The sequence below is a fragment of the Lissotriton helveticus genome, chromosome 10 (assembly GCF_964261635.1).
Source record: "Lissotriton helveticus chromosome 10, aLisHel1.1, whole genome shotgun sequence".
Classification (NCBI taxonomy): domain Eukaryota; kingdom Metazoa; phylum Chordata; class Amphibia; order Caudata; family Salamandridae; genus Lissotriton; species Lissotriton helveticus.
Window position 1 is genome coordinate 17,923,202 of NC_136071.1, and position 27,987 is coordinate 17,951,188.

A 27,987-nucleotide genomic window follows, 5' to 3' on the forward strand; every position below is an offset into this window, starting at 1 on the left:
CACCCCCGCCTTCTGAGATAAAACGGAAACGGAGGCCTGCGTCACCGTTCCCCCCCTCCCCCCCCCCCAGAACATGTCCCCACTGAAGAGGCCAATATCTGAAGGGGCATGGGCACAGAAGAGACCCTCAGACATGGCACCAGCTTCCTGGCAAGTCTGAAGGCCCCGGCGGGGGGCGGTGCGGGGGAGTCCGCACCGCCCCCTGCCCACCCCTGTGCACTACGGTGCCCCTTCCCCTGGGGAATGACGGTGGTCACACTAACACAATGTCACTGAAATTTGTGTAACAATAACACAATAACATTGTACTGAGCTCAATGTCTCCTGGTTGCTGTTTGTTCTCTGTTGCTGTGATGTTTTTTTGCAGTGGTATGAGTAAATGGCGGTAGTAGAGAACCCGGCCAATCGCAGGAGAGGAGCGGATCACATGACCTCTCGCCGCCAGCCGCGGGTGGTCTTGTTAGCATGATTCTCGAACATGTGAGCTTGACCCCAGCCTCTCTGGATTTTTTTATTTTATTTTCTTATTTCTATTGTTGTCTTGGTGTTGTACTGCATTGTTTTTCTCTTGTGATAATGGGGTGTGCACTGTCGGTTGAACACAAGGGAACGGGAGCACCCCACCTTCACGGCCATGGCCTCCTCGCCTTCTTCGGCCTACACTCAACCTCCACAACTCACCACCAGCCACTACCCACCTGGCCATCGCCCATCAAAGATCTAACCCAAAGCTGCCACCTCCAGACAACCCCAGGCCTGCTCACCATCCGCCTGCCCTGCTTACCAACCACCTGGTCTGCTCAACAACCACGTGCCCTGCTCATCAACCACCTGTCCTGCTTACCAACCACCTGCTCTGCTTACCAACCACCTGCTCTGCTTACCAACCACCTGCCCTGCTTACCAACTACCTGCCCTGTTCAGCAACCACCTGCCCTGCTCACCATCCACCTGCCCTGTTCACCAACCACCTGCCCTGCTCACCATCCACCTGCCCATCTCACCATCCACCTGCCCTGCTCACCGTCCACCTGCCCTGCTCACCGTCCACCTGCCCTGCTCACCGTCCACCTGCCCTGCTCACCGTCCACCTGCCCTGCTCACCGTCCACCTGCCCTGCTCACCGTCCACCTGCCCTGCTCACCAACCACCTGCCCTGCTCACCAACCACCTGCCCTGCTCACCAACCACCTGCCCTGCTCAGCAACCACCTGCCCTGCTCAGCAACCACCTGCCATGCTTACCAACCACCTGCCCTGCTCACCAACCACCTGCCCTGCTCACCAACCACCTGCCCTGCTCAGCAACCACCTACCCTGCCCACCAACCACCTGCCCTGCTCAGCAACCACCTGCCCTGCTCACCAACCACCTGCCCTGCTCACCAACCACCTGCCCACCAACTACCTGCCCTGCTCACCAACCACCTGCCCTGCTCACCAACCACGTGCCCTGCTCACCAACCACCTGCCCTGCTCAGCAACCACCTACCCTGCCCACCAACCACCTGCCCTACTCACCAACTACCTGCCCTGCTCAACAAGCACCATTCAGAACTAAAACACCCACATTAGTCGTCAAACTCCACCCCTTGTCAATCCCAACCAATAGTCCCTAGAAAATAAATCTCAGACTTGTACCACCAACCACTTGCCCAGCTCACCAGCCGCCACTCCCACTTACGACATTACACATCACCCGTTCCCTAACCACCACCGGCCAACCTCCTGACCACCTCAAGCCTCAACGACCTTCAGCCCACCTCCACGTAGCTCCCACATGCAGCGCTGCTTACAACCAGGCGCATCGATGGCGCTTTAACAATGGCCGAAGAGATGAGGCGGCCGTGTGTCGAACATGGTCCCGCTGGGTGTAGACTTTCTGTTATTAACTGCTATGAGGTGATATTTTTGTAAATGATTTTGAGGACAGTCCTGTTCTAACAATTATACTCTGGCACCTTACCATAAAGGCTAAGCAATGGGAAGACAGTGTAATAATGGTGATAGGGTCACAAGAATAGTGTAAAACCCTCTAACCCAAAGAAAGGGGGCTTTAACACCTTTCCCCACGGCACGGGCGAGAGGGGGGCCGCGGCGCCGTAGTGCTCGTGATGAGCCACAGTAGAGCTGTGCTCATGACGAGCTGGGCTCGTCACAGCCCCGCCCACTGAATAATTCTCCCGCATAGGCGGAGAACCAATCGCGCGTGGGCACGCCGTGGCAGTTATGACAAGCTCAGCCCGTCATGAGCATGGAAGGGGTTAAGGATGCCTCAACATGACAGTGCAAAAAGCTCTATTGAACACTGACCAATAGGAAGGCAGCTATTATTATGGCTGACAGCTTTCTGAAAATGCCACGTAAATTGCTGACCAATGGGAAGGTGCTTAAGCAGTACACCATGATTTGAGGAAAAGTCCTTCATAAACTATTAGCCAGTGGAAAGATACCCATAACAAGACCCAGAGCAGCAGCGCAGTGCTGCGTAGACTCCCATCCAATGGGAAAAGAGCTTTAAAAATGGAAAAAGGGTCACATGAGTATTCTATTACCAGGCAACCAATGGGATGGGAGCATTCACAACTGCCCATTGGAATATAGGTGAACCTTGCTTAAATTACCAGATAATGGTAAGCCATCTTTAACTATTGTATTGTAATGTAATTGCATTTATATTGCACTTACTACCCCTGACGAGGCTTCAAAGCGTTTTTTGGCAAGAATCACGCTACTCCGGACCCCATAAAGGATTTGTGTTGAATTAGTATAGTGAAATATGAAAGTAATTTGAGTGCTGGATAGGTTAATCAGTTATTTCGATTGAGATGGGTAGGGAAGGATAGAAGAGGGGAAAAGGTTTGCATTTATATAGGGCTTGTTACCCCTGAGGAGGTGTTAACGCGCTTTTTTCGGTGAGTAGCACGCTACTCTAGGCCATGGCAGCACACCAGACCCCTGCACAGATCAACAAGGGAAGTAAAAACAGCTTTAACCCGATGGGCGCGGACGCGATTCTGCGCCTGTGCGGCAGAATCGCGAGTGGGCGGGTTTATGACGGCCCCCAGCCGTCATCAGCACACAAGCCCCGTGATGCATGACGGCTGGGTGCCGTCATCAGCATCGAAGGGGTTAATCCTTTCTTATAAGGCTAGGCTAAAAAACAAACATTAGGAGAGCATCTCTCACAAGTGACCAGTTTTTGACCTTCCAGTGGCCTTTTATACACACTAGCAGGTCACAAATTAGTCAATATTCCTAAAGGTTAAGTTGCTCTTAAACATAATATCTTAATAAACCGACATTATTATACAGAAATTCTACATAAAGTGTCAAAAATTATATGTATATGACAGTAAACTTCCCAAAGACACTCATGCAAGTTGTTGTTATTGAAAGGTAATACATAGAAGCCCCCCCCCCACCCCCAGCACAGGATAGATTAGTGCAACCCAGCCCCAAGGCAGGTGAGGTGCCAGAGCCCCCCAGATGTGGAAGACACCCAGCAGTTCTCCCACCGCACCCCTGGCATCTGTTGGCACCCTATGTTGCTGTTCTTTACTCACTGGTTTTGTCTGGGTGCCTATGTCTCCTAAAAGTTGAGCAATGTCCCACATTCCTCTTGGAAACAAGTGTTTTGCTAGGAATAGAAGTGCACACCATTAAATGCAGGATATTAGGGGGTTATTTATGTTAGAGCTGAGGCATGGGCCTGTTGTGTCTTCAGTGTGGACTGTCAACAATGGACAAACTCCAACCCCCCATCCTTGAAGTGAAAAGATAATCTGAAATTACAGTTTCCAGAATTAGATGATTCAAAATTAAAATATAAAAGTGCTAATACATTTTTGAAGGAATTAAAAAAAAAAGAAGTACAAATCTTGCTCTGGGCAACACCACCATATTAAATATTTGTCACCACACAATATTTCCTACTGTTCTTCAAAAGAGGTACAAAATAAATACTTTTACAAATGTGACTTCTTCCCACCCTGTTCACAATAAAGGCTAGTTGCTGAGATGCCAATAAATTAACCCTGGGCAAAGCACTACGCTACGCTCGCGTAGTTTGCGAAGTTTGCGCAACTTTGCACTACGCGAGCTGCACGTAGCACAGTGCGAACACGCGTAGCGCAGCGTAGCATAGTGCAGCGGTAATTTTTTGCTTGTTCGCGGTCTTCAACATCATGTTCGCAACCGCGAGCAAGCAAAATGACATGCCGGCGAGACTCTCAATCCGGGTAGGTCAGGTTTCTCATTGCGAGTGGTCGTGCATGCTCGCGACTGCTCGCAATGAGAAACTACCAGTTCGCGTTGAGAAAGCTGCCGCTCGAGTAAAAATCTACTCGAGCGGCAGAAAACAACAGATCGCACTGTGCAAGATGCCGTTTTCAATGATTGCACAGTGCCGCATGCTTGTTCGCACTGTGCAATCATTGAAAATGCATCTTGCACGGTGCGAACATGCTACTACTCAGCTCGCATAGTGCTACGTGAAAGTTCGCGTAGTGCGAAGTGCACTTGGCGTAGCTTCGCTTAGCGCTACTTCGTGAACTACGCCCACCCTTACAATAAATATGTAAATTATATTGTTCAATTCAATATTACAGCTATTAAAGGGGTTTGAATCTTTAACAATAAATTTAAGAAGACAAGGTCGTCTAACATTATGACCCAGGGGTAATGCTTGCCTTCTTTTGAATAAAGGACATAATTTCACATCTCATAGAAAGGAAAGACCCTTTCTCTAATGACTCTTCGTAGCAATTCAATGATAGGGAATCCGCCCCAGACCGTACAATTGATGAAAGTCAGCAGCCGGCCCATCTGTATCAGAAGCGGTGCCTTCCCAGCTGACGCAATCACAGCTTCCCCGCCACATGTTGTGATCGCTTTGGCCAACGCCGAGCCATCCGCGTCATTATTAGCGCTTCGACCTCCCAATCAAGTGTCTTCTGATATTGGCGAGTTCAAGACCCCTAACATCTATACATGATTTCGAAATCTTCTTCACTGAGAAAAGACATTATTAAACAAGCATTTACAATGCAATAGGTCTTGCAATTGCAAGATTTTGAGCTACTGGCATTGTAAATGGCTACGCTATACAAAAACTGAATAACATAACATAACATAACATAACATAACAATATTAAAAGGTATTGTCATTTACAATACCAATGGGTCAAACTTCGTCAAAAGTTGGACCTGTTGTGCTGCAGAGCGCAGTGTCGGTTAAGCAGGCGCTGCGCTCACCATTAAAGTAAAAAAAGAAACAGAGTGTGGTGACCCTGAAGCGGGCGCTGCGCTCACCAGTATAGTTAAAAAAAATAACAGAGCACGGAGTTCCTGAAGCAGGAACCACGCTCATTCTTGTTAAAAGTATTTTTTTTTTAAGTGTTGCCGTTGTACTGTGGAGGTAGGGGGCAGTCACTTTTAGAGTTAGTGTGGGCGCGCTGCAAATACAACAAAAAGCCGCCGCCACTGTCCCCATTAGTTTGCAATAAACAAAATAGTGCTTGCCATGGGAGGTTACAAATGAAGACAAGGTGGTACCAAGGAAGGACTAACAAACCTATTTAGGAATCGTAAGCCAGCATTTACGCAGGACAATGACACAAGCCAATGACAAATATGGGCGGAGAGTGGGCCGGGCTTCAACTCCATACTCCAGTACAACACGTCTCGCAGGCAGCGCATGTGCGCTGACTCTAGGCTCGACCTACAAATTGGTAAAAGACATTTTCTGTAAGAGGCCACTTACAGCAGCAGGCCAAATGAGCCTTCCCTGGTCTCCTGCAAAGCCGCGCCAGGCCCTTTTAAGATCTTCATGGCATCTGAGGGTTAGATCTTTTCTACGCAATGCTGGGGACCACCGAGGCCTTTCCAGCGGTTGTTGTGCCCTGTTAACACACATACACAATGTTATTTTTCTAGTGACTCAGTTAAATCACCCACTTATTTTGACGTGACATAGTAGACGTTCTCCATAAGCACGTCAGGGTCCCACCATCCTCCCCTGGTGGTACACGGGATCCGCGCCCCCCATAGTGAGCGGACACTCAGAACCACAGCCTCCTAGAAGTCCAGAAGCGAGTGTCCTGGACTGGCGTGACCCCGCCCCAAGACAGACACTGACTTGAGCGGTTACCATACCTCACTCTCTTCTCTAAAGTGTTTGCACTCACCCCCGGCCCCTGACTGGGTATATGTTTAAGTTATGTTTCTGTAAATGAGTCCCCACCCCCCTCCCCAAGGGTGGCTTGCTAAGTTGGGTGGTCTACACTGGGGGTGGAGGGTGTGTGGTGAAAGCCAAGGGCAAGGATAACAAACCATGATTCTGAGTCCTTCTCTTTTACACTAAGGATATGGGGGGGGGGCACTCTCACCGGGTGTTGACCACTCCTGCGCCCACCCATGTGTTCTGCACTCGGCGTATGGCACTGAACCTGTTTTTGCTTGCTTTCTTCTACTTCCGGGTTACTCCCTGGGCTATCCCCTTGGTCTATGTGAGGCCCCCATATTCTGTACAACAAACTTGGCTTCTCCATGGAATTCACTGCTCCTTGCTACTCCTAGCCCCTGCCCTCTGTGCTACCCTCACCCCTGCTCACCCGCGTGCACCCTCTGCTCTTTCTTGCAGGAATAAGGTCTTACGCATCTCCACCGGCCTGGACGACGTAGGCCCCATCAACTGGGAGATGCTGCTGTGCCTTCTGGCCTGCTGGGTGCTGGTTTACTTCTGTGTCTGGAAGGGCGTCAAGTCGACTGGGAAGGTATGTGTAGCTCCAACCCCTTTCTAATGCAGCAGTGTCGCTACGCAAAGGAGGACGTCTCGTTTCGCAGCGCTATCCATGTTCGCTTGTGGACCGGGCGTTTGGTGACTCCGTATTAAAGAGCCAGGCATAGCAGGACTTGCATGACGGGGCATGGGGGATAAAGGGTGACACAATATTGGGACAGTGCCAGATTTCTACTACCTTGAGGTAGAGTGCAGAGGGCTGACGTACCTGCATGTGTCTGACAGCCATTGGCTTACCTGCCTCAGGCAGGGTTGACTTATGAACAAATCCTTTCGAGATATAGGGCCGTATGTATCAAGCATTTTTCCAGTTTGCAAACGGGCGATTCTCAGAATCGGCCCGTTTGCGAATTTGAAAAAGACTTTTGGGATGTATCCTTCCAAAAGGCCATAGCAAAAAAGAGAATTGCAAAATTTGGGATTCTCTATTTTGCAAATGCAATTAAGGAATTGCAAATTGAGATTCCTTACATGCAATTCTGGAAGCACCAGAAATTTGCTATTTGGCCTTAAGGAATTGCAAATTACCAGCAACTTCATGTTGGTGGTAATATGCGATTTTCTTGAAAAAGCACGTAATTTTTTTTTAAAGTGCAAAATGTCGCACATACATGCCCTTAGGGCATGTATGTGTGCAAAATGTGCACACATGCATATTTCAGGGGTGAAACAGGGTGTCCTTTTGGCACCCTTGCAACCTTGAAATTGCATTCTCAATTTGCGATTCTCTAATTGGTAATCACAAATTGAGAATGTCTTCCCATTCATTCCTATGGGCCTCCTAGCTCATAGGAATGAATGGGAAGGTATTCCTTAATTATGAATTTCAATTTGCGATTCCCAAATAAGGAATATGTAGGATTCGCAAAAATTTTAGCACATCCTACATGCATTGCATTATGCGATTCTCTAATTATGATTGGCAAAAAATCGCAATTTGAGAATAGTAAAACTCTCTTTTGATACATATGGCCCTAAGTGAAAAGGCACTTAGAGGGTGCAGTACTAATGTTTGCCTGGGGGCTTGCATACCACAGAGTGACGCAAAGCATTGCGTTAACTTACTGACCGATAAAACGTCAGCGGACGCAGTGCAAAGTTGTACAGCGCCAGCCAGCGACCTGCACAACTCGAAGTAAATTCAGTCCATAATGTGCTCTGGGCAGTTGTATGTTGTGTGGTCAGTGTGCTGGTGTCTATAAGGGGTGACGTTTGGCGTCTTGTTGCATGTGCTGATGATGGGCACGTGCTCTTTGAAGTGCCAGCTCTATCAAGTGGCGCGCGCTGCCCTCCAGAAACCATGGTGTACCCAGATATTTGTGGGTAGCGGCTTTGATGCGGATACTGTATTAACTGACCAATATAATTTATCGATTTTAGAGTGAATTGGCTTTCTCTCCTGCATATTCCATCTCAACCAGTTATTGCAGGGGACCCTTATATATCTGCAGGGAAATATAAGCACAGGCTAATACAAGTACTGAGAGCCATATTTCAAATGACAAGCTTTCCTAAACTATATTTTTAAAAATGCCAAAAGGAAACAAATTTAATTTCTTACAAAACAGAGAATAAAAATAAGGGGAAACAACCTTTACAACGCAACTTTTACAACGCACTACCATTACATCGCATGCCATTACAACGCATGACACTACAACGCATACCACTACAACGCATGTCATTACAACGCATACCATTACAACGCATAACATTAGTACGCATAGTACCCTTACACTACCCTACTGTTGCACCCCCCTGCAGTTAGAGTAGTTATTTTTACTCCTACACTATCCAACACTTACCCTACTGTTGCACCCCCTGGAGTTAGAATAGTAATTTTTACCCCTACACTATCCAACACTTACCCTACTGTTGCACCCCCTGAAGTTAGAATAGTAATTTTTACCCCTACACTATCCAACACTTACCCTACTGTTGCACCCCCTGGAGTTAGAATAGTAATTTTTACCCCTACACTATCCAATACTTACCCTACATGCAATGTAATGTTATGCGTTGTAATGGTATGCGTTGTAAAGGTAGTTTTTAAAAATTTGTTGTAATGGTTGCGTTGTAATGGAATGCGTTGTAATGGATGTTGCGTTGTAAAGGTATGCGTTGTAAAAGTATGCGTTGTAACGTCATACATCCAAAATAAGTGAAACTGTCATCATCGTAAAAAAACTTCTTTTCTTGTGGGGGAAAGAAAACCTGACAACACTGATTCATTCAGGATGCAGTGTAGTTAGAGCTGACAGACTTCTTCCTAGTTTCATATCTCCATCTTTTAGACACAGTTTTTTTTTTAATTAAGCAGTCTATTGTGAGTGTTAAACTAATTGAATCAATACACGTGCTACCAAATTTTCTAAAATGAAAGTTAACGACTGGATATGCAGTTCTTGAAATACATAGAGCCATCTAGAAGCCCTGAACAGGCCATATGCTAGGTCTAAATAATTGTGTGTAGAGAGGCCAAGGATGTAATGGGCACACAGGGCACGCCCAGGTGTTACCTAGAACTGCCCCTTCCAAACGGGGCAAGGCAGGGCCGGCTTTAGGGCAGTGCAACCGGTGCGGCCACACTGGGCGCTGACTTGGGGAGGAGGCGCGACCTCAGGAGGGGGGTCGCTGTGTTTATCATTCATTTATGATTGGAGAGATTGGGGCACTTTTGCCCAGTGGTAGTGAGAGAATCTGAGGAGGCGGGCATAGGGTATGGGGGCGCCAAAAATGATTGTCGTACTGGGCGCCAACAGTGCCAAAGCCGGCCCTGGGGCAAGGATTGGATTGGAGAATAAATATTCCATTGTGTAGCAAAAAGGATTTATTCCATGAGAAGCCAAAGATTGAATGGGTGATGAGTCTCCTTTCTCCATCTTCTGTTGCATCCATCCATTTGAACCTCGAGCTTCGTGTGTGCGTGCGCGCACGCGTACGCGCATACTCCTTCTGTGACTCTTGTGTTTGTGGTCCTTGTGAAGGCTTCTCTCACCCTGCTGCTAATTTTGCCCCATCGCTGCCCCAGCTGAAAGGACTTCCGTGCTGCTGAAGACGTGTCTCTGAAGGATAGGGAGTCTGTCCCCCGGGGGCACTGGGAGAATGATGGGTAGTCTAGACGACTGTGCTTCTTCGGGCTACCACCGTTACAGGAAGTAGCCACTGGCTTAACGAAAATTGAGGGGGCTCCCTGCACGGTACGAAGAGGGGCCCCCAATCAGGAGCTCTCTGGCCAGACTGCAGTGCGGGGGCCCCCTTGAGCTTGGGGCCCCCCTGCACCGCGGGTGCTGCGGGGGTCTGTGTTACGCCCCTGGATGTAGCCCAAGTTATATAGGCGGCCATTTTGGGCTGCCACCCTCCATTTTGTGGTAAGCGTACCCATTGACAGCCCTGGTGGTAGCTAGGAAGCTTCTCCCACCCGCCCTTCCCTTAGATTACGATTTCAGGGTGGCGAGAGGCCGGCTTTCGTGGCAGTGTTGGCGGTGTAATGCGGGGCAGGTGCGCAGGGGCTGAAGGCTATACATGGTTGTCGCTTTGAGACAGGTGCAAGGTTGGCGGATGGACCACAAGTCCACAGGGCTTTAGATAAGGTTATTGTTGCCGTAGGAGAACCAGTTTGAAAGGGCGGGTGTGAAGAAGCTCACACCGGAACCAGGCAGGAAGTTAAAAGTTACGTCATAGGAAGTTAAGTTTAGTAGACGTTAATAGATGAACTGTGAAACGGAAGGAGGGGAAGTTAAAAGTGTTGCAATCGCTAGAGTGCAGTAGGCATGGACTTAGATGACTTTCTGGGTACATTATATGTGGGGCGGGACCTTAGTGGCGGGAGGGGGGTAGAAATAATGGGTGACAAAGTTTTATACTGAGGTTTTCGTTTTGTAAGGCAGTATATTAGGAAAGTTTTGTGATGTGCACCTGTTTCAATAAAGCAGCCTTTTTCACCCCTGTGTCACCCCTGTGTCAGAGATCTGTGCCCAGCCCCCTTTCACCCAATAGAGTGTCTTTGGGTTACTATTAAACTTGCCCCCCCCCCCCCCCATGCTGCCCCGCGCCTCTCTCGGAGAGACTGGCCCCCGTATCATTCGTTTCTTTATTACAAACCAAACTGCATATCTTAACAATCTCTCTGTAATGTTTATTTTGTGAACACGCCCCTTGTTTTTCGATGCAATCTAAGTTTGCTGATATATATTTCTGTTTTGCAGGCGTGCTGCTCGCGCGCGGTTTGTGTCTGCAGATGACACGCACGTGATGCGGTCTCTTCCGGCCCCCCCTCTCCCCACATTGCACACGGGTTTATTGACAGACAGACAGACTGGGGCCTGAGCAGGCCAAGCGCTGCTGTTGCGCTCACTGCGCATGCGCAGAGCAAAACTAGCCACTCCACTCCAGCAGGAAGCTGTGGCTCACATCTTTACAGGAAACAGGTGGCGGCGGCCTCTGTATCCAAGTCTGAGAGACAGGGCGCCTCGGAGCCAGGGATGCTACGACAGTGTGTCGTGATACCCTGTGATGTCATTCAGTGGTGTGATCTGGTGGTGCAGAAACATATACACTACAAACTGAGCTCTCTATGTTAGACACTGAAAAGTGACACTAAGATGGAGGGAGATGATGGCAGTTACAGGGTTGCAGAGCCTTTCACTTCTGTGAACCGACGGCTCCCTGGCAGTTACAGGGCTGCAGAGCCTTTCACTTCTGTAAACCGACGGCTCCCTGGCAGTTACAGGGCTGCAGAGCCTTTCACTTCTGTGAACTGACAGCTCCCTGGCAGTTAAAGGCAGCTCCCTGGCAGTTACAGGGCGGAGAGCCCTTCACTTCTTTGAACCAACAGCTCCCTGGCAGTTACAGGGCTGCGGAGCCCTTCACTTCTGTGAACCGACGGCTCCCTGGCAGTTACAGGACTGCAGAGCCTTTTACTTCCGTCAACCGAGGGCTCCCTGGCAGTTACAGGGCTGAGAGCCCTTCACTTCTTTGAACCAACAGCTCCCTGGCAGTTACAGGGCTGCGGAGCCTTTCACTTCTGTGAACCGACGGCTCCCTGGCAGTCACAGGGCTGAGAGCCCTTCACTTCTGTGATCTGACGGCCCCCTGGCAGTTACAGGGCTGCAGAGCCCTTCACTTCTGTGAACCGACGGCTCCCTGGCAGTTACAGGGCGGAGAGCCCTTCACTTCTTTGAACCAACAGCTCCCTGGCAGTTACAGGGCTGCGGAGCCCTTCACTTCTGTGAACCGACGGCTCCCTGGCAGTTACAGGACTGCAGAGCCTTTTACTTCCGTCAACCGAGGGCTCCCTGGCAGTTACAGGGCTGAGAGCCCTTCACTTCTTTGAACCAACAGCTCCCTGGCAGTTACAGGGCTGCGGAGCCTTTCACTTCTGTGAACCGACGGCTCCCTGGCAGTCACAGGGCTGAGAGCCCTTCACTTCTGTGATCTGACGGCTCCCTGGCAGTTACAGGGCTGCAGAGCCCTTCACTTCTGTGAACCGACGGCTCCCTGGCAGTTACAGGGCTGAGAGCCCTTCACTTCTGTGAACCGACGGCTCCCTGGCAGTTACAGGGCTGCAGAGCCCTTCGCTTCTGTGAACCGACGGCTCCCTGGCAGTTACAGGGCTGCAGAGCCCTTCACTTCTGTGAACCGACGGCTCCCTGGCAGTTACAGGGCTGAGAGCCCTTCACTTCTTTGAACCAACAGCTCCCTGGCAGTTACAGGGCTGCGGAGCCCTTCACTTCTGTGAACCGACGGCTCCCTGGCAGTTACAGGACTGCAGAGCCTTTTACTTCCGTCAACCGACGGCTCCCTGGCAGTTACAGGGCTGAGAGCCCTTCACTTCTTTGAACCAACAGCTCCCTGGCAGTTACAGGGCTGCGGAGCCTTTCACTTCTGTGAACCGACGGCTCCCTGGCAGTCACAGGGCTGAGAGCCCTTCACTTCTGTGATCTGACGGCTCCCTGGCAGTTACAGGGCTGCAGAGCCTTTCACTTCTGTGAACCGACGGCTCCCTGGCAGTTACAGGGCTGAGAGCCCTTCACTTCTTTGAACCAACAGCTCCCTGGCAGTTACAGGGCTGCGGAGCCCTTCACTTCTGTGAACCGACGGCTCCCTGGCAGTTACAGGGCTGTGGAGCCCTTCATTTCTGTGAACCGACGGCCCCCTGGCAGTTACAGGGCTGAGAGCCCTTCACTTCTGTGAACCGACGGCCCCCTGGCAGTTACAGGGCTGAGAGCCCTTCACTTCTGTGAACCGACGGCTCCCTGGCAGTTACAGGGCTGTGGAGCCCTTCATTTCTGTGAACCGACCGCCCCCCGGCAGTTACAGGGCTGAGAGCCCTTCACTTCTGTGAACCGACGGCTCCCTGGCAGTTACAGGGCTGAGAGCCCTTCACTTCTGTGAACCGACGGCTCCCTGGCAGTTACAGGGCTGCGGAGCCCTTCACTTCTGTGAACCGACGGCTCCCTGGCAGTCACAGGGCTGAGAGCCCTTCACTTCTGTGAACTGACGGCTCCCTGGCAGTTACAGGGCTGAGAGCCCTTCACTTCTGTGAACCGACGGCTCCCTTGCAGTTACAGGGCTGCAGAGCCTTTCACTTCTGTGAACCGACGGCTCCCTGGCAGTTACAGGGCTGAGAGCCCTTCACTTCTGTGAACCGACGGCTCACTGGCAGTTACAGGGCTGCAGAGCCTTTCACTTCTGTGAACCGACGGCTCCCTGGCAGTTACAGGGCTGAGAGCCCTTCACTTCTGTGAACCGACGGCTCCCTGGCAGTTACAGGGCTGCAGAGCCTTTCACTTCTGTGAACTGTCGGCCCCCTGGCAGTTACAGGGCTGAGAGCCCTTCACTTCTGTGAACCGACGGCTCCCTGGCAGTTACAGGGCTGCAGAGCCTTTCACTTCTGTGAACTGTCGGCCCCCTGGCAGTTACAGGGCTGAGAGCCCTTCACTTCTGTGAACCGACGGCTCCCTGGCAGTTACAGGGCTGCAGAGCCTTTCACTTCTGTGAACTGTCGGCCCCCTGGCAGTTACAGGGCTGAGAGCCCTTCACATCTGTGATCTGACGGCTCCCTGGCAGTTACAGGGCTGCAGAGCCCTTCACGTCTGTGAACCGATGGCTCCCTGGCAGAGACAGGGCTGAGAGCCCTTCACTTCTTTGAACCGACAGCTCCCTGGCAGTTACAGGGCTGCAGAGCCCTTCACTTCTTTGAACCGACAGCTCCCTGGCAGTTACAGGGCTGCAGAGCCTTTCACTTCTATGAACTGATGCCTCACTATCAGACACAAGGCGATGGAGCCTTTAACTGCTAAGAATGGATGATTTCCTGTCAGGCACAGTGATGCAGAACCTTTCACTTCTATGAACTGATGGCTCACTATCAGACACAAGACTATGGAGCCTTTCACTTTTAAGAATGTATCACTCCCTACCAGGCACAGTGATGCCGAGTCTTTCATTTATGTGATGGCCTTAGGCAGACACAGGGCTATGGAGCCTTTCACATTTATGAATGAATGGTTACCTACCAGTCATGTGGTTGTTGAGCCTTTCACTTCTAAAAATGCATTGCTCCTTGGCACACACAAGGCTACAGAGACTTTATGTCTAAGAAGGAATGGCTTGCTGTCAGACATAGGGCCATGGCGCCTTTCATTTTCATGAACGGGTGGCTCGCTAGCTGTCATGAGGGTATAGAGCCTTTCACTACTATGAATAAAGGGTTCCATGGTTGGCACAGGGTTACAGAATTGTCACCTCCATCAATGAGTGGTTCGTTCCCGAGTTGGAACAGGGTTACAGAGCCTTTCACCTCTATGAATGTGTGGTTCCCTAGATGGCAGAGGGTTACAGAGCCTTTCACTTCTGTAAACGTGTGGTGCTGTAGATGGCTCAGGTATAGAACCCTCCATGTCTATGAATAAATTATGCCCTGGTTGGTACCGGGTTACAGAGCCTTTCACCTCTATAAATGTATGGGTCCCTAGATGGCAGAGGGTCAAGAGCCTTTCACTGCTATAAATATATGGTACTGTGGATGTCATGGGGGTATAGAGCCTTCCGGTTCCATGAAAGAATGGTGCCCTGGTTGGTATAGTGTTAGAGTTCCACCTCTATGAACACATGTGTACCTAGTTAGCAGAGGTTACAGAGCCTTTCACTACTGTGGATGAGTGGTTTGTTCCCCTGGTGGCACAGGTTACAGAATATTTCTCCTATATGAACTAATCGTTCCCTGTTTGGCAGACTGTTACATGGCCTTTCACTTCCATAAATAAATGGTTCCTTGGTTGACACAGGTCCTTTCACATCCATCATTGATTGGTTCCCTGGTTGACACAGGGTTACATAGCCTTTCACTTCCATAAATGAATGGTTCCTTGGTTGGCAGACGATTAACGGGGCCTTCCACTTCCATAAATGAATGGTTCCCTGGTTGGCACAGGGTTACAGGGCCTTTCACTTCCATAAATGAATGGTTCATTGGTTGACACAGGGTTACAGAGCCTTTCACTTCCATAAATGAATGGTTCCTTTGTTGACACAGGGTTACAAGGCCTTTCACTTCCATAAATGAATGGTTCCTGGGTTGACACCGGGGTACAGAGCTTTTTACTTCAATAAATGAATGGTTCCCTGTTTGGCAGACTGGTACATGGCCTTTCACTTCCATAAATGAATGGTTCATTGGTTGACACAAGGTTACGGAGCATTTCACTTCCATAAATGAATGGTTCATTGGTTGACACAGGGTTACAGAGCCTTTCACTTCCATAAATGAATGGTTCCTTTGTTGGCACAGGGTTACAAGGCCTTTCACTTCCATAAATGAATCGTTCCTCGGTTGACACCGGGGTACAGAGCTTTTTACTTCAATAAATGAATGGTTCCTTGGTTGGCACAGGTCCTTTCACATCCATCATTGATTGGTTCCCTGGTTGACACAGGGTTACAGAGCCTTTCACTTCCATGAATGAATGGTTCCTTGGTTGGCAGACGATTAACGGGGCCTTCCACTTCCATAAATGAATGGTTCCCTGGTTGACACAGGGTTACAGAGACTTTCACTTCCATAAATGAATGTTTCCTTGGATGGCAGAGGGTTACAGAGCCTTTCACTTCCATAAATGAATGGTTCCTTGGTTGGCACAGGGTTACATAGCCTTTCACTTCCATAAATAAATGGTTCCTTGGTTGACACAGGGGTACAGAGCCTTTCACTTCCATAAATGAATGGTTTCCTGATTGGCACAGGTCCTTTCACTTCTGTAAATGAATGGCTCATTGGTTGGCAGAGGGTTACAGAGTCCTTCACATCCATAAATGAAAGGTTCCCTGGTTGACACATGATTACAGGGCCTTTCACTTCCATAAATGAATGGTTCCCTGGTTGACACAGGATAACAGAGACTTTCACTTCCATAAATGAATGGTTCATTGGTTGGCACAGGGTTACAGAGCCTTTCACTTCCATAAATGAATGGTTCCTTGGATGGCAGAGGGTTACAGGGCCTTTCACTTCCATAAATGAATGTTTCCTTGGATGGCACAGGGTTACAGAGCCTTTCACTTCCATAAATGAATGGTTCATTGGTTGACACAGGGGTACAGAGCCTTTCACTTCCATAAATTAATGGTTTCCTGATTGGCACAGGTCCTTTCACTTCTGTAAATGAATGGTTCCTTGGTTGGCACAGGGTTACAGAGTCCTTCACAGCCATAAATGAAAGGTTCCCTGGTTGACACATGATTACAGGGCCTTTCACTTCCTTCAATGAAAGGTTCCCTGGTTGACACAGGGGTACAGGGCCTTTCACTTCCATAAATGAATGGTTCCCTGGTTGACACAAGGTTACAGGGCCTTTCACTTCCATAAATGAATGTTTCCTTGGATGGCACAGGGTTACAGAGCCTTTCACTTACATAAATGAATGGTTCCTTGGTTGGCACAGGGTTACAGAGCCTTTCACATCCATAAATAAATGGTTCCTTGGTTGACACAGGGGTACAGAGCCTTTCACTTCCATAAATGAATGGTTCCCTGGTTGGCACAGGTCCTTTCACTTCTGTAAATGAATGGTTCCTTGGTTGGCACAGGGTTACAGAGTCCTTCACATCCATAAATGAAAGGTTCCCTGGTTGACACATGATTACAGGGCCTTTCACTTCCTTCGATGAAAGGTTCCCTGGTTGACACAGGGGTACAGGGCCTTTTACTTCCATAAATGAATGGTTCCCTGGTTGACACAAGGTTACAGGGCCTTTCACTTCCATAAATGAATGTTTCCTTGGATGGCACAGGGTTACAGAGCCTTTCACTTACATAAATGAATGGTTCCTTGGTTGGCACAGGGTTACAGAGCCTTTCACATCCATAAATAAATGGTTCCTTGGTTGACACAGGGGTACAGAGCCTTTCACTTCCATAAATGAATGGTTTCCTGATTGGCACAGGTCCTTTCACTTCTGTAAATGAATGGTTCATTGGTTGGCACAGGGTTACAGAGTCCTTCACATCCATAAATGAAAGGTTCCCTGGTTGGCACAGGGTTACAGGGCCTTTCACTTCCATAAATTAATGGTTCCCTGGTTGGCACAGGGCTTCAGAGCGTTTCACTTCCATAAATGAATGGTTCCCTGGTTGGCACAGGTCCTTTCACATCCATCATTGATTGGTTCCCTGGTTGGCAGAGGGTTACAGAGCCTTTCACTTTCATAAATGAATGGTTCATTGGTTGGCACAGGGTTACAGAGCCTTTCACTTCCATAAATGAATGGTTCCCTGGTTGACACAGGAGCCTTTCACCTCTAGGAACAATTGGTTGCCTGGTTGGCAGCGGGCTTAGAGGCCTTTAGTTGTTTGAAGGATGGCTCCTAGAAGCCCCAGAACACTGAGCCTTTCACTTCAGAAGGGTACTGAGCAGGGGAGGAGGGGGGAGAGGGTGAGCTGAAGGTGGGTTGTGGTTTGCAGGAGGGTTTGATGGTGTGTGAGCCCCTGGTGGAGGGGAAGCTAAAGGAGGGGTGTGGGTGTTTGGGGTGCCGGACTGGTCCATGGTAGGGCGGGGGCCCGGAGCGTTGGATTCCGCGGCGTGAGAGGAGGGCTGGGGTGGGGTCTGGAGTTCAGGGGGGGTTTGGATGTAGGTGGAAAGGGGTCACGAGTCCGGTCCCTCTCGGTAGGGGGTGGGATGCACCAGGGTTGGGAAAGGTTTCGAAGCAGAGGGCAGAGAGGTCCCCCCTCCATCCCCAGGGACCCCCCATTCCCCAGGGCGGTGCCACCCAGCGCCCCGCCTGACCCAGCCCCAGCCTGAACCAGCGCAGTGGGTTGCAGCACGTGAGGGGTGCGTGCTCCAGGCCTCGGCCCCTTCTTCCTCCTATGGTGGGAGGAGGAGGAGGGAGGTGGGGCCGGGGAGGGCGGACGTGCAGAGCCGCTCGTACTGCGCTCCGCTCCCCTGCACCGCCCCCGTCTCCACCGGCGGGGACTGCAAGCAAAAGAAGCGGCTATTCACAGGAGGAGGCCGCCCCACCACAAACCCACCGCGCCCGGGCGCCCACGGGGCTGGGAGGAGGCGGAGGATTAATGCACATATTTTATAGGGCATGCATCTCAAAAACAAGCCATCTGGATGGCGCCGGATCACGCTGCTGGGAGGCGGCCGCAGGGCAATGTACATAATCTATACGTCACGCAGCTCATAAACGCGCGATCTGGAAGGGACGTGACACATGCATACTGCAAGATTTTGCTTTAAAAGTACGGGCAGCCTATATTTCAAGATTTGAGGCGCGACATATAAATGCATTAAAAGCCTCGTATCAGAGCGCCCCCCCCCCCAGCTCTGCCAGAGGGTGGCTTGAAGCATGTGCCTCCTAGTGCCCCCCACCCCCCAGGCTTGGCATTCACACCCCCCTTATTCTCCCATTTGCCAATGCCAGGTTTTCATTGGACCCCTTTTAGGTCTCGCCTAGGCTGTGCTGCCTCTGCCAGACATGCTGTATTCAGGATATGAGCATTAAGCTCCGCCCACTTTATGCCATCTTTTTAATTGGCTCTTGTTACTGTCCTTTGTAAATGGACAAACCGAAACTGGTCCCAGGATGCTGGTCTCCGGTCCAGGGAGGACCTGGCCTGGCAGTTCAGGCTAGACTGTTCCCATTGGGTGCAGGGTCGAGACTGATTTGCATACGGTTGGGTCCAAACTGGGGTGGCTTGGTGAGCAAAAGAACGATGGATTAAAACCCGATCTCTGTGACTGGGGTGAATGTTTGATTTATTCAGCATTCGGTCCATCGTTTGTTTTTTTGCCTCTGAACCAAGCCATCAGCACGTTCTTCAAAATGTCCTTGTGTCACATAAACTCTAGGCCTGGGCGGTAAATTCCGTTCCGCTTGCGGAATTTGGGTAATTTTGCGTTCCGCGGAGAACGTGAAATTGCCCAAAATTCTGTGTTCCGTAACTTCGCAACATTTTTTGCTTGTTCGCGTTCTCAAAATGCGTGTTCGCGAGTTATTTACCTCCGAGCACGCAAACAGCGATTGCAAGCAGGAAAAAAGCATCGCAAACAAGCAGTTCCGCGTGTTCGCGGAATTTCTACGTGTTTGCGGAGATTCTTTACCGTTTTGCGGAGATTTGCGTAACCCGATTACGCAAATTCCGCCCACCCCTAATAAACTCATAGTAATAAGGGAACTCCCCTTCAGCAGGCTCCTCGCTCGAGTCTGGCGCAAGCAATGACCTCTGAACCTGTTGTTCAGTCTTCGTGCTTTTATCGTCTCCTAGCAATTCGGTGACCTCTCAACGTGTCCACCACTACGTTCTGCTGCAGGGTTCGACCCGTACGGGGACCTCTGAAATCCGTCACTAGCTCTTCCCTAAATCTTTGTTTGAGGAAATGGAGTGTATTATATGGTGTGGTTGTGCGACCTCACCGTGTAATACACTTGCCAAACCCTTTGGGTCCAGTAGGTTTTGTGTGTCAAACTCTTAGCTCAGCCCTGTGTAGCTGTGGCTGTGAGGAGCAAGGCATACACAAAGGAACACGTGTAAAGCATTTAAACGGCACGAAAACAAGTGGAGAAATACAGAAACCAAGACGTCTGACACCAATTTATAGAAAATAGTACTGATTTTTATAACATTTTTGACACCAAAATGGAAAAAAACCACCAGTGGGTCCCAGACATACAGAGTTTATATAGTTTATTAAATCATCACTTAATCACAAACAAGCACAGGCAAATTCAACAAGCTTATCACTGAAACGTTTCCAATAAAAACCAGTGCAGTTGGTAGGAGTTACTTTAGGTGACCAAATTCAGTAGAGAACCAGTCAAGCGGACGAGCAAGGTCTACAGAAACAATTAGCTCTACAAGAAAATCAGTTTCCAGTCAAGTTCCGGCGTCAGCGGCTCCTTGCCATTGATTTCTGTGGAGCGGTTCTGATGCAAAGTGATACAGGACGCTGAACATGCTCAAGACTGGTGTGGGTGTTGTGTGTCCGACGAGGATCTTCCTCAGACTATGCCTCGTTCGAGGCGATCCTGGTCACAGGCGTCAACGTCCCTCAACGTCCTCTCGAGCTTGGCGGAAGTCCAGTCGCCACTGGGCTACCAGTCGCCGGGTACAGCGGTTCCCTTCTTTTGGTGTTAAGTTGCTTTCTGACCGACCAAGGTGCCCTCTGACAACTCTCCTGGTCGACCAGACCTAGGGGCCAGTTTTGAGCAATGGGTCATGATCCCTTGGGCTGTGTGGGGGGAACAACCTTTACAACACGGGCATTACCACGCGCTGCCATTACGACACTGCTTTTACAACACAAGTCGTTTCAACGACTTGCGCTGGAGGGCGCTGTTTGACAAGGAATAGTTTAATTTTCTATTCCAACACCTTCCCTACTGTAACGTGGGCTGGAGTTGGAATAGAAAATTAAACTATTCCACTATCCAGCGCTTACAGCGCAAGTCGTTGTAGCGACTTGCGTTGTAAAAACAGCGTTGTAATGGCACGCGTGGTCATAGCCCGCGTTGTACTGTCATACAACCCTGCGTGGTGGCGAGTAGCAGCGAGACGAGAATCTAGGCTACCAACTCGCCCCGGCAGGCTTCTTCAGCTGTTGTGGCGCTGGTCTGTGAAGAGGATGTCGGCCAAATGACCCACTTGCTTCGGCTGGGCTCAGGAGTGGGCTTCTCCAAGCAGGTCACAGCAGGCGCAGTCCCTATGGTGACTGAGTTAAACGTAAGGCGCACGTCCGCTTGGATGTGTGCCTTGCGTTTAACTGTAACCAGGCCCGGACTGGCCGTTGCGGGCACCGGGCAATCCCCCGGTGCGCCGCAAGGGTGGGGGCCGGTTTTGGGTCCCTGGGGACCGTTTTTGTTACAGGGCAGTTTATGCAGCGTTGCTGCAAAAACGGCCCTGTAGCAAATTCAGCCGAAAACCGGCCCCGACAAAGAGCTCAGACCTCCCCGCGGGGGCCGGCCGAGCACTTTGCCGGGGGCCATTTTTGGTTCCCAGTCCGGCCCTGACTGTACCTGTCCCAATAGGTACAGACAACCTACTTAGATTCAAGTAAGTGTATGTCTAAATGACTCCCTTGTTGGCCAATTACCCGTAGTTCGGTTGAAACCCAAGCTCGCAAGGGGTGATTGGGTTGCCCTTTTCCTTACCAAGCAATCCCAGGGGTGGCCCGCTAACTTACAGGCCCGGGGTACCATGGCGTAGGGACTTACAGGTAAGTTGGCTTCTCCCTATTGGGTATAAGTCAATCAAACATTCACTCATTAAGTCGAGGGCGCTGGCACGGAGGGCTGGCTCGCCCGCCTCAGTGCACTCGGCGTCGAAAAGCCTGCAGCCTCAGTCCAGAACTTTGGGGGTGACCAGGCAAGATTTCGTTACACTTTGCCTCTTTTGGTTTCAGTACTACTAGTATGGTGGCCTCTGGAAGTGTCCGTCTGATGACCTCTGAATTCGACCTCTGACCCCGTCGGTTGCTATGGTCGTCCAACCCTCCTGCAGCGGTGAGTTCCCATCCATTCGGAGGCCTCTGCCTGCTGGGCTTCTGACTCTGTGGTCTCTGTTGCCCTGCTCTAAAGGCTTGTGTTGCTTTGGGCTCTTTCTGTGACCTCTGACCCTGGCCATGTGCACGCTCTCCTCCCAAGGTCTTGTGACACTCTGGGCTCGTGTGGCCCATTCTGTGACCCTTGACCTGGCCAAGAAGCACGTTTACCACCTACAGTTTTGTGACCAATGGGCGCCTGCAGTGGCTCTTCTGGGACCTCTGAACTGGGCAGGCAGCATGCTCCCCATATTTTGGGCTTCTGACACAATGGGCGCGTGCGGTCCATAATGTGACCTCTGACCTGGCCAAGCGGCACGTTTAGCTCCTACTGTCTTGTGGCCAATGGGCGCCTGCAATGGCTCTTCTGTGACCTCTGACCTGGCCAGGCAGCATGCTCTCTCCCCACGGGCTCATAACACTCTGGACTGGTGCGCTCATTCGGTGACCTCTGACCTGGCCAGCAGTATATTCACTTCCATTGAGCTTGTGACACACACAGTGGGCTCCTGGTGCCATGAATGTCCTCTCATCGGGCCTTCAGCAGTGCCCCCTCTCCTGTCCTGGTGGGCGTGGGGCAGGTTTGCCCCGCAGCACTGCCCCCCCTCTCTGTGAACCTTGGCTGATGCGTTCAGCTCACCTGAGGGCCCCAGGTGAGGGCCTGAGAGGACCTCCAAGGAAAGGCCCAGCAAAGCCGCCTCCTCAGACTTCTCACCACTGCCTCTCAATCCTGCCTAGAACAGTAAGAGGGGGTTCAGATTCCACGCCCATTCCTCTCTTGGCCTCTCTGCTGAGCCTGTTAAGGAGGCTTTGCAACTTGTGCCAGCTCTGGGGGATCATCTGGCATGAGCATGGGAGAGGGAGTACATATGGGTCGAAAGACGGGCAGGGAACCCGGAAACAGTCCGCAGTGTACTCACCTTCATTTTTTGTGTGGCACTCACAATGACGTCAGACTTGCTCTGATGTGCAGTGGAGGGAACGTTCACTGGCAGGCAGTGGGGATGTTGGCACCCATGGGCAGTGGGGGAGTTAACACCGGTGAGCAGTGGGGGAGTTGGCACCAGTGGGAAGTGGGGAAGTTGGCACCGATGGGCAGTAGGGAAGTTGGCACCGGTGGGCATTGTAGGGAACTTTCACTTGTAGGCAGTGGGGGAGTTGGCACCGGTGGGCAGTGGAGAGAGCTTTCACTGATGGGCAGTTGGGGAGTTGGCACCAGTGAGCAGTAAAGAGGGTTGGCACCGGTGGGCATTGTAGGGAACTTTCACTTGTAGGCAGTGGGGGAGTTGGCACCGGTGGGCAGTGGAGAGAGCTTTCATTGATGGGCAGTTGGGGAGTTGGCACCAGTGAGCAGTAAAGAGGGTTGGCACCGGTGGGCATTGTAGGGAACTTTCACTTGTAGGCAGTGGGGGAGATGGCACCGGTGGACAGTGGGGCAGTTGGCACCGATGGGCAGTGGGGCAGTTGGCACCGATGGGCAGTGGGGAAGTTGGCACCGATGGGCAGTAGGGAAGTTGATGCTGACTGGCAGTGGAGGGAACATTCACTGATAGGCATTGGACGAGTTGGCACTGGTGGGCAATGGGAGAGTTGAAATCGACTCGCAGTTGAGGGAAGTGCTTCCGATAGGCAGTGGGGAGTTGGCACAGTGGGCAGTGGGCAAGTTGGCACCGGTGGGCGGTGGAAGAGTTGACACCAACAGGCAGTGGGGGAGTTGGAACAGATAAGCAGTGGGGTAGTTGGCACCGGTGGGCGGTGGGGGAGTTGGCACCGGTGGGCGGTGGGGGAGTTGGCACCGGTGGGCGGTGGGGGAGTTGGCACCGGTGGGCAGTGGGGGAGTTGGCACCGGTGGGCAGTGGGGGAGTTGGCACCGGTGGGCAGTGGGGGAGTTGGCACCGGTGGGCAGTGGGGGAGTTGGCACTGGTGGGCGGTGGGGGAGGTGGCACCGGTGGGCAGTGGGGGAGTTGGCACTGGTGGGCGGTGGGGGAGGTGGCACCGGTGGGCAGTGGGGGAGTTGGCACTGCCGAGCAATGGTAACAGCTGGCCAGGAAGAAGTTAGACTCTCCCCCAGCCCTACCTGCCCTCTGGTAAAGCTAAACTGCTGTCAGTGGAGATGTGTTCCAGGGCTCCATTACCAAACTGTGTGATCTTGGGTAAACAACGTCGCCTGTCTGCGCCTGGCTATCTGCTGACACTAGGCCTACGCTGAGCACACTTTCTAAGCGCTATACCCTCTCTCTCTCTCTCTCTCTCTCTCTCTCTCTCACAGATCGTGTACTTCACTGCCACCTTCCCCTACGTGGTGCTCCTCATCCTCCTCATCAGGGGGGCCATGCTGCCCGGGGCGATGGACGGCATCGTCTTCTACCTGAAGCCGGACTGGTCCAAACTGGGCAACGCGCAGGTAAGGCGGGCCCCCTTCTTGGCACAGTCTCACCTGAAGGGCACCGCTCTCACCAGGGGGGGGCGGGCTGGAGCGGAATATGGGAAGGGCCAGCGGGCTTGGGGCAGAGTCAGTCATGCCCGCATGGCATCCAAACGAGCTCAATATTGTTAATATGTATTCTGACCCTCTATTACCCTAAGAATGCCACCTGTCGTTTTTATAATCGTGATTGTATATGTAACTTGTTAATATGTAAATTCCATCACGAGTACCTTATGTAACTTACTAGGTTCTATTGTAAAGCGCTCTGACACCTTTGGGTACAGCTATACAAAACTGCATTAAATTAATAAATAAATGTCAGAGCTGTCCACCTCCCAGCTAGCCAGGGATGGGCAGACTCCCCCACATGTTGTACTCCCCCTGAAAGGCTAGTAGGGCTGGTGTGGAGTCAGTCACATGACAGAGCTGTCCACCTCCCAGCTAGCCAGGGACAGGTAGACTCACCTTGAAAGGCTAGTAGGGCTGGTGTGGAGTCAGCCACGTGTCAGAGCTGTCCACCTCCCAGCTAGCCAGGGACAGGTAGACTCACCTTGAAAGGCTAGTAGGGCTGGTGTGGAGTCAGTCACATGACAGAGCTGTCCATCACTCAGCTAGCCAGGGATGGGCAGACTCACCCAGATGTTGTACTCCCCCCTGAAAGGCTAGTAGGGCTGGTGTGGAGTCAGTCACATGTCAGAGCTGTCCACCTCCCAGCTAGCCAGGGACAGGTAGACTCACCTTGAAAGGCTAGTAGGGCTGGTGTGGAGTCAGTCACATGACAGAGCTGTCCATCACTCAGCTAGCCAGGGATGGGCAGACTCACCCACATGTTGTACTCCCCCTGAAAGGCTAGTAGGGCTGGTGTGGAGTCAGTCACATGACAGAGCTGTCCATCACTCAGCTAGCCAGGGATGGGCAGACTCACCCACATGTTGTACGGGTTTTCTTGAAAGGCTAGTAGGGCTGGTGTGGAGTCAGCCACGTGTCAGAGCTGGCCACCTCCCAGCTAGCCAGGGACGGGTAGACTCACCTTGAAAGGCTAGTAGGGCTGGTGTGGAGTCAGCCACATGTCAGAACTGTCCACCTCCCAGCTAGCCAGGGACAGGTAGACTCACCTTGAAAGGCTAGTAGGGCTGGTGTGGAGTCAGCCACGTGTTAGGTAGGTGCCTGAAATTCCGATGGGTCTGGGGCAGTGAATCTGAGGCCCGGCTCTGCCCCTGACGAGCTGGTGGCTCCTGGCCGTGCCAGTCACTGGCCAGGGCTCCTGTCGCTGGCGCGCACGGGCATCACCCACAACCAGCTCACATCCTCCCGTTACTAATCCGCTTTACTTAATCTCCCCCCTTTCAGAGCACTAGAGTAGGTCCATGAAACCTCGCGAGCACAAACTTACCACAACTAGCCCTACACCGGTAAATAAAGCGTGTGTTACCAATCTGCCACCTAGTTACGCTAACCTTCGTTCTGGAGTAGCGTGCTACTCGCCGCAGAGCGCTTCAACGCCTCCTATGGGGTAGTAAGTGATATATAAATACAACGTTCGAGGCATATGAGCTGCAGATTACACACTTATCCCAGTGCCGCCGAAAGGACAGTAGGGCTGGGGTTCAGTCAATCACACCTATAAAGCACAGGGAACACCACATGGTGGTGCCGGGACTGAGGCACTCACATTCCACACCAGTTCCTCCTAAAGGCTGGGAGTGCTGGGGAAAGGTCCGGAACACACCAAACCAGTATTTCTGTAGCTCCAGCAGAGCTGGGGTAGCGTCAGTAACCAGCTCGGCTGATACACCTGTGCGTTGTGGGCGCTCTTTTGTGACTCTCCGCCTTTCCCTACCCCTTTCCCCCCAGGTCTGGATTGACGCCGGCACACAGATTTTCTTCTCCTATGCAATCGGCCTCGGGGCGCTAACGGCACTGGGAAGCTACAACCGCTTCAACAACGACTGCTACAAGTAAGTGCTTTCATCATTCATTCATCCTTGCATTCATAGCGCTTGTGTCGCAGTGAATAACTTGGTGTATTCAAGGCACGCAGAAAGGCACCGGTGCAGAGACACGCAGTGGTGCTTCAGTCTGGGTTCGACCCACAGACTTAGATTGAAATTGCATTTATATAGCACGTACTACTCCTGATGAGGCGTTGAAGCGCTTTACGGTGAATAGCACCCTACCGGGGAGCGCACATTTAGTGGTCAAGCCATTTTTTACTGGGATGAGTTATGTGCTCTCAAAGAAACCATTCCATGCATTTAATCCGATTTCTTTGTGGTACATAAACGACTTGGGTGGGATCATTAGAGAGGGCTGCGTGACATGCAAATGGTTGATGGAATGAATAAATATTTTCGAGTTGCAAGAATTTGGTTTTAAAGAAAGAGCGACTACGGCGTGCATTTTAAGGTAGTCCGTAAATACAAGAGGCATGCAGAAAGTAGAAAGGAAGGAGAGAGGCGTTCAAAATAAATAAGTGAGGAAACAATTAAAAGTTTAGGTCAGGTCAGTGTTTCAAGCAGGGTTTTAGGAATATAGCAGGCAGATTGTTTGCGATACCATGCGGTTTGTGGATGTAAACTTGTAGGGCCCGATTCACAGAACTAACTTAAGACAAAATCCTAAACTTACTACCATTTTGGTATTCAAAGAAGGCCCTTACTCATTTCGGTATTCACAGAAGTTAGGCGTCCTAACTTTAGGACCCCTAAATGCCTTCTGTGAATACCGAAAGTCTTAAAGTTAGGATTTTTCTCAGTTTAGGAGTAGTAAAGTTAGGACTCCTAACTGTAGGATCCTACACGGAGAAAAATCCTAACTTTAAGACTTTTGGTAGTCACAGAAGGCATTTAGACCAAAAATAGGTAACAGGTAATAGGGCGCACTGCAAAAGATTTTGGCTCAGTTAAATTCACAAGTTTCTCTGGTTGCTACTAGGCAGAATAGGAAGGTTACCCAACTCCCCAACTGATTCCCTGATTCCAGGGAGTTTACATAAATTCAAAATTCCTGCAGAGCAATCAAAAAGTGTATATAATATTTACACTTTCATACACTATAGTCACAAAGTCCATATATTGTCCATAACCAGTTAGACACCAGAGTCCTGATATAAGTCGATCCGTGTTTATTCTCAGCTTCACAGGATTCACATTTTTCTGTCGTCAGATTCACAACATTCTTTGTAGTCAGATCAGCCAACACGTGTTTCATTGTAAAAACAACTTCATCAGGGCTGCAAGCCAAAAGCAAAATATAAACTTTTGTGTATCTACATACTTCTATCATTATTTAGAAGAGTTTTAATATTAGTTAATCTAACACCACCTAAGTGAAAGTGAAAGCACATACAGCCTGATTCATGTACATGCCGTTTTGCGTGTCCCTAATAGCGAATCATAGCGATTCGCTATTGAGGACACGCAAAACGGCATTCATGTAGGAATTGCTACTTAAATAGCGATTCCTACATGTTCTTTATTTGCGAGTAGCAATTTGCTACTCGCAAATACTCCCCATTCATTCCTATGGGCCAAGAGGCCCATAGGAATGAATGGGGAGTATCCCTCATTTGCGAGTAGCAATTTGCTACTCGCAAATGAGATAGCGATTTTAAGGGTGCCAGGGGTGTCCAAAGGGCACCCTGTAGCACCCCTAAAATGCACATTTGAACAGGTGTTGCGCGCACACATGTCCAAAGGACATGTGTGTGTGCAACATG

General features: G+C 50.8%; 1 protein-coding gene across 1 annotated transcript in view; it reads left to right on the forward strand.

The window, feature by feature from the left end:
- Positions 1-27,987, forward strand: part of SLC6A8 (solute carrier family 6 member 8) — a 171,626-nt gene that overhangs the window by 104,646 nt on the left and 38,993 nt on the right. Inside the window, exons 4-6 of the mRNA XM_078664574.1 lie at positions 6,642-6,774; positions 24,111-24,245; positions 26,124-26,227. Of these exons, the coding sequence (XP_078520700.1) occupies positions 6,642-6,774; positions 24,111-24,245; positions 26,124-26,227 (372 nt within the window). The remainder of the gene's footprint in view (positions 1-6,641; positions 6,775-24,110; positions 24,246-26,123; positions 26,228-27,987) is intronic.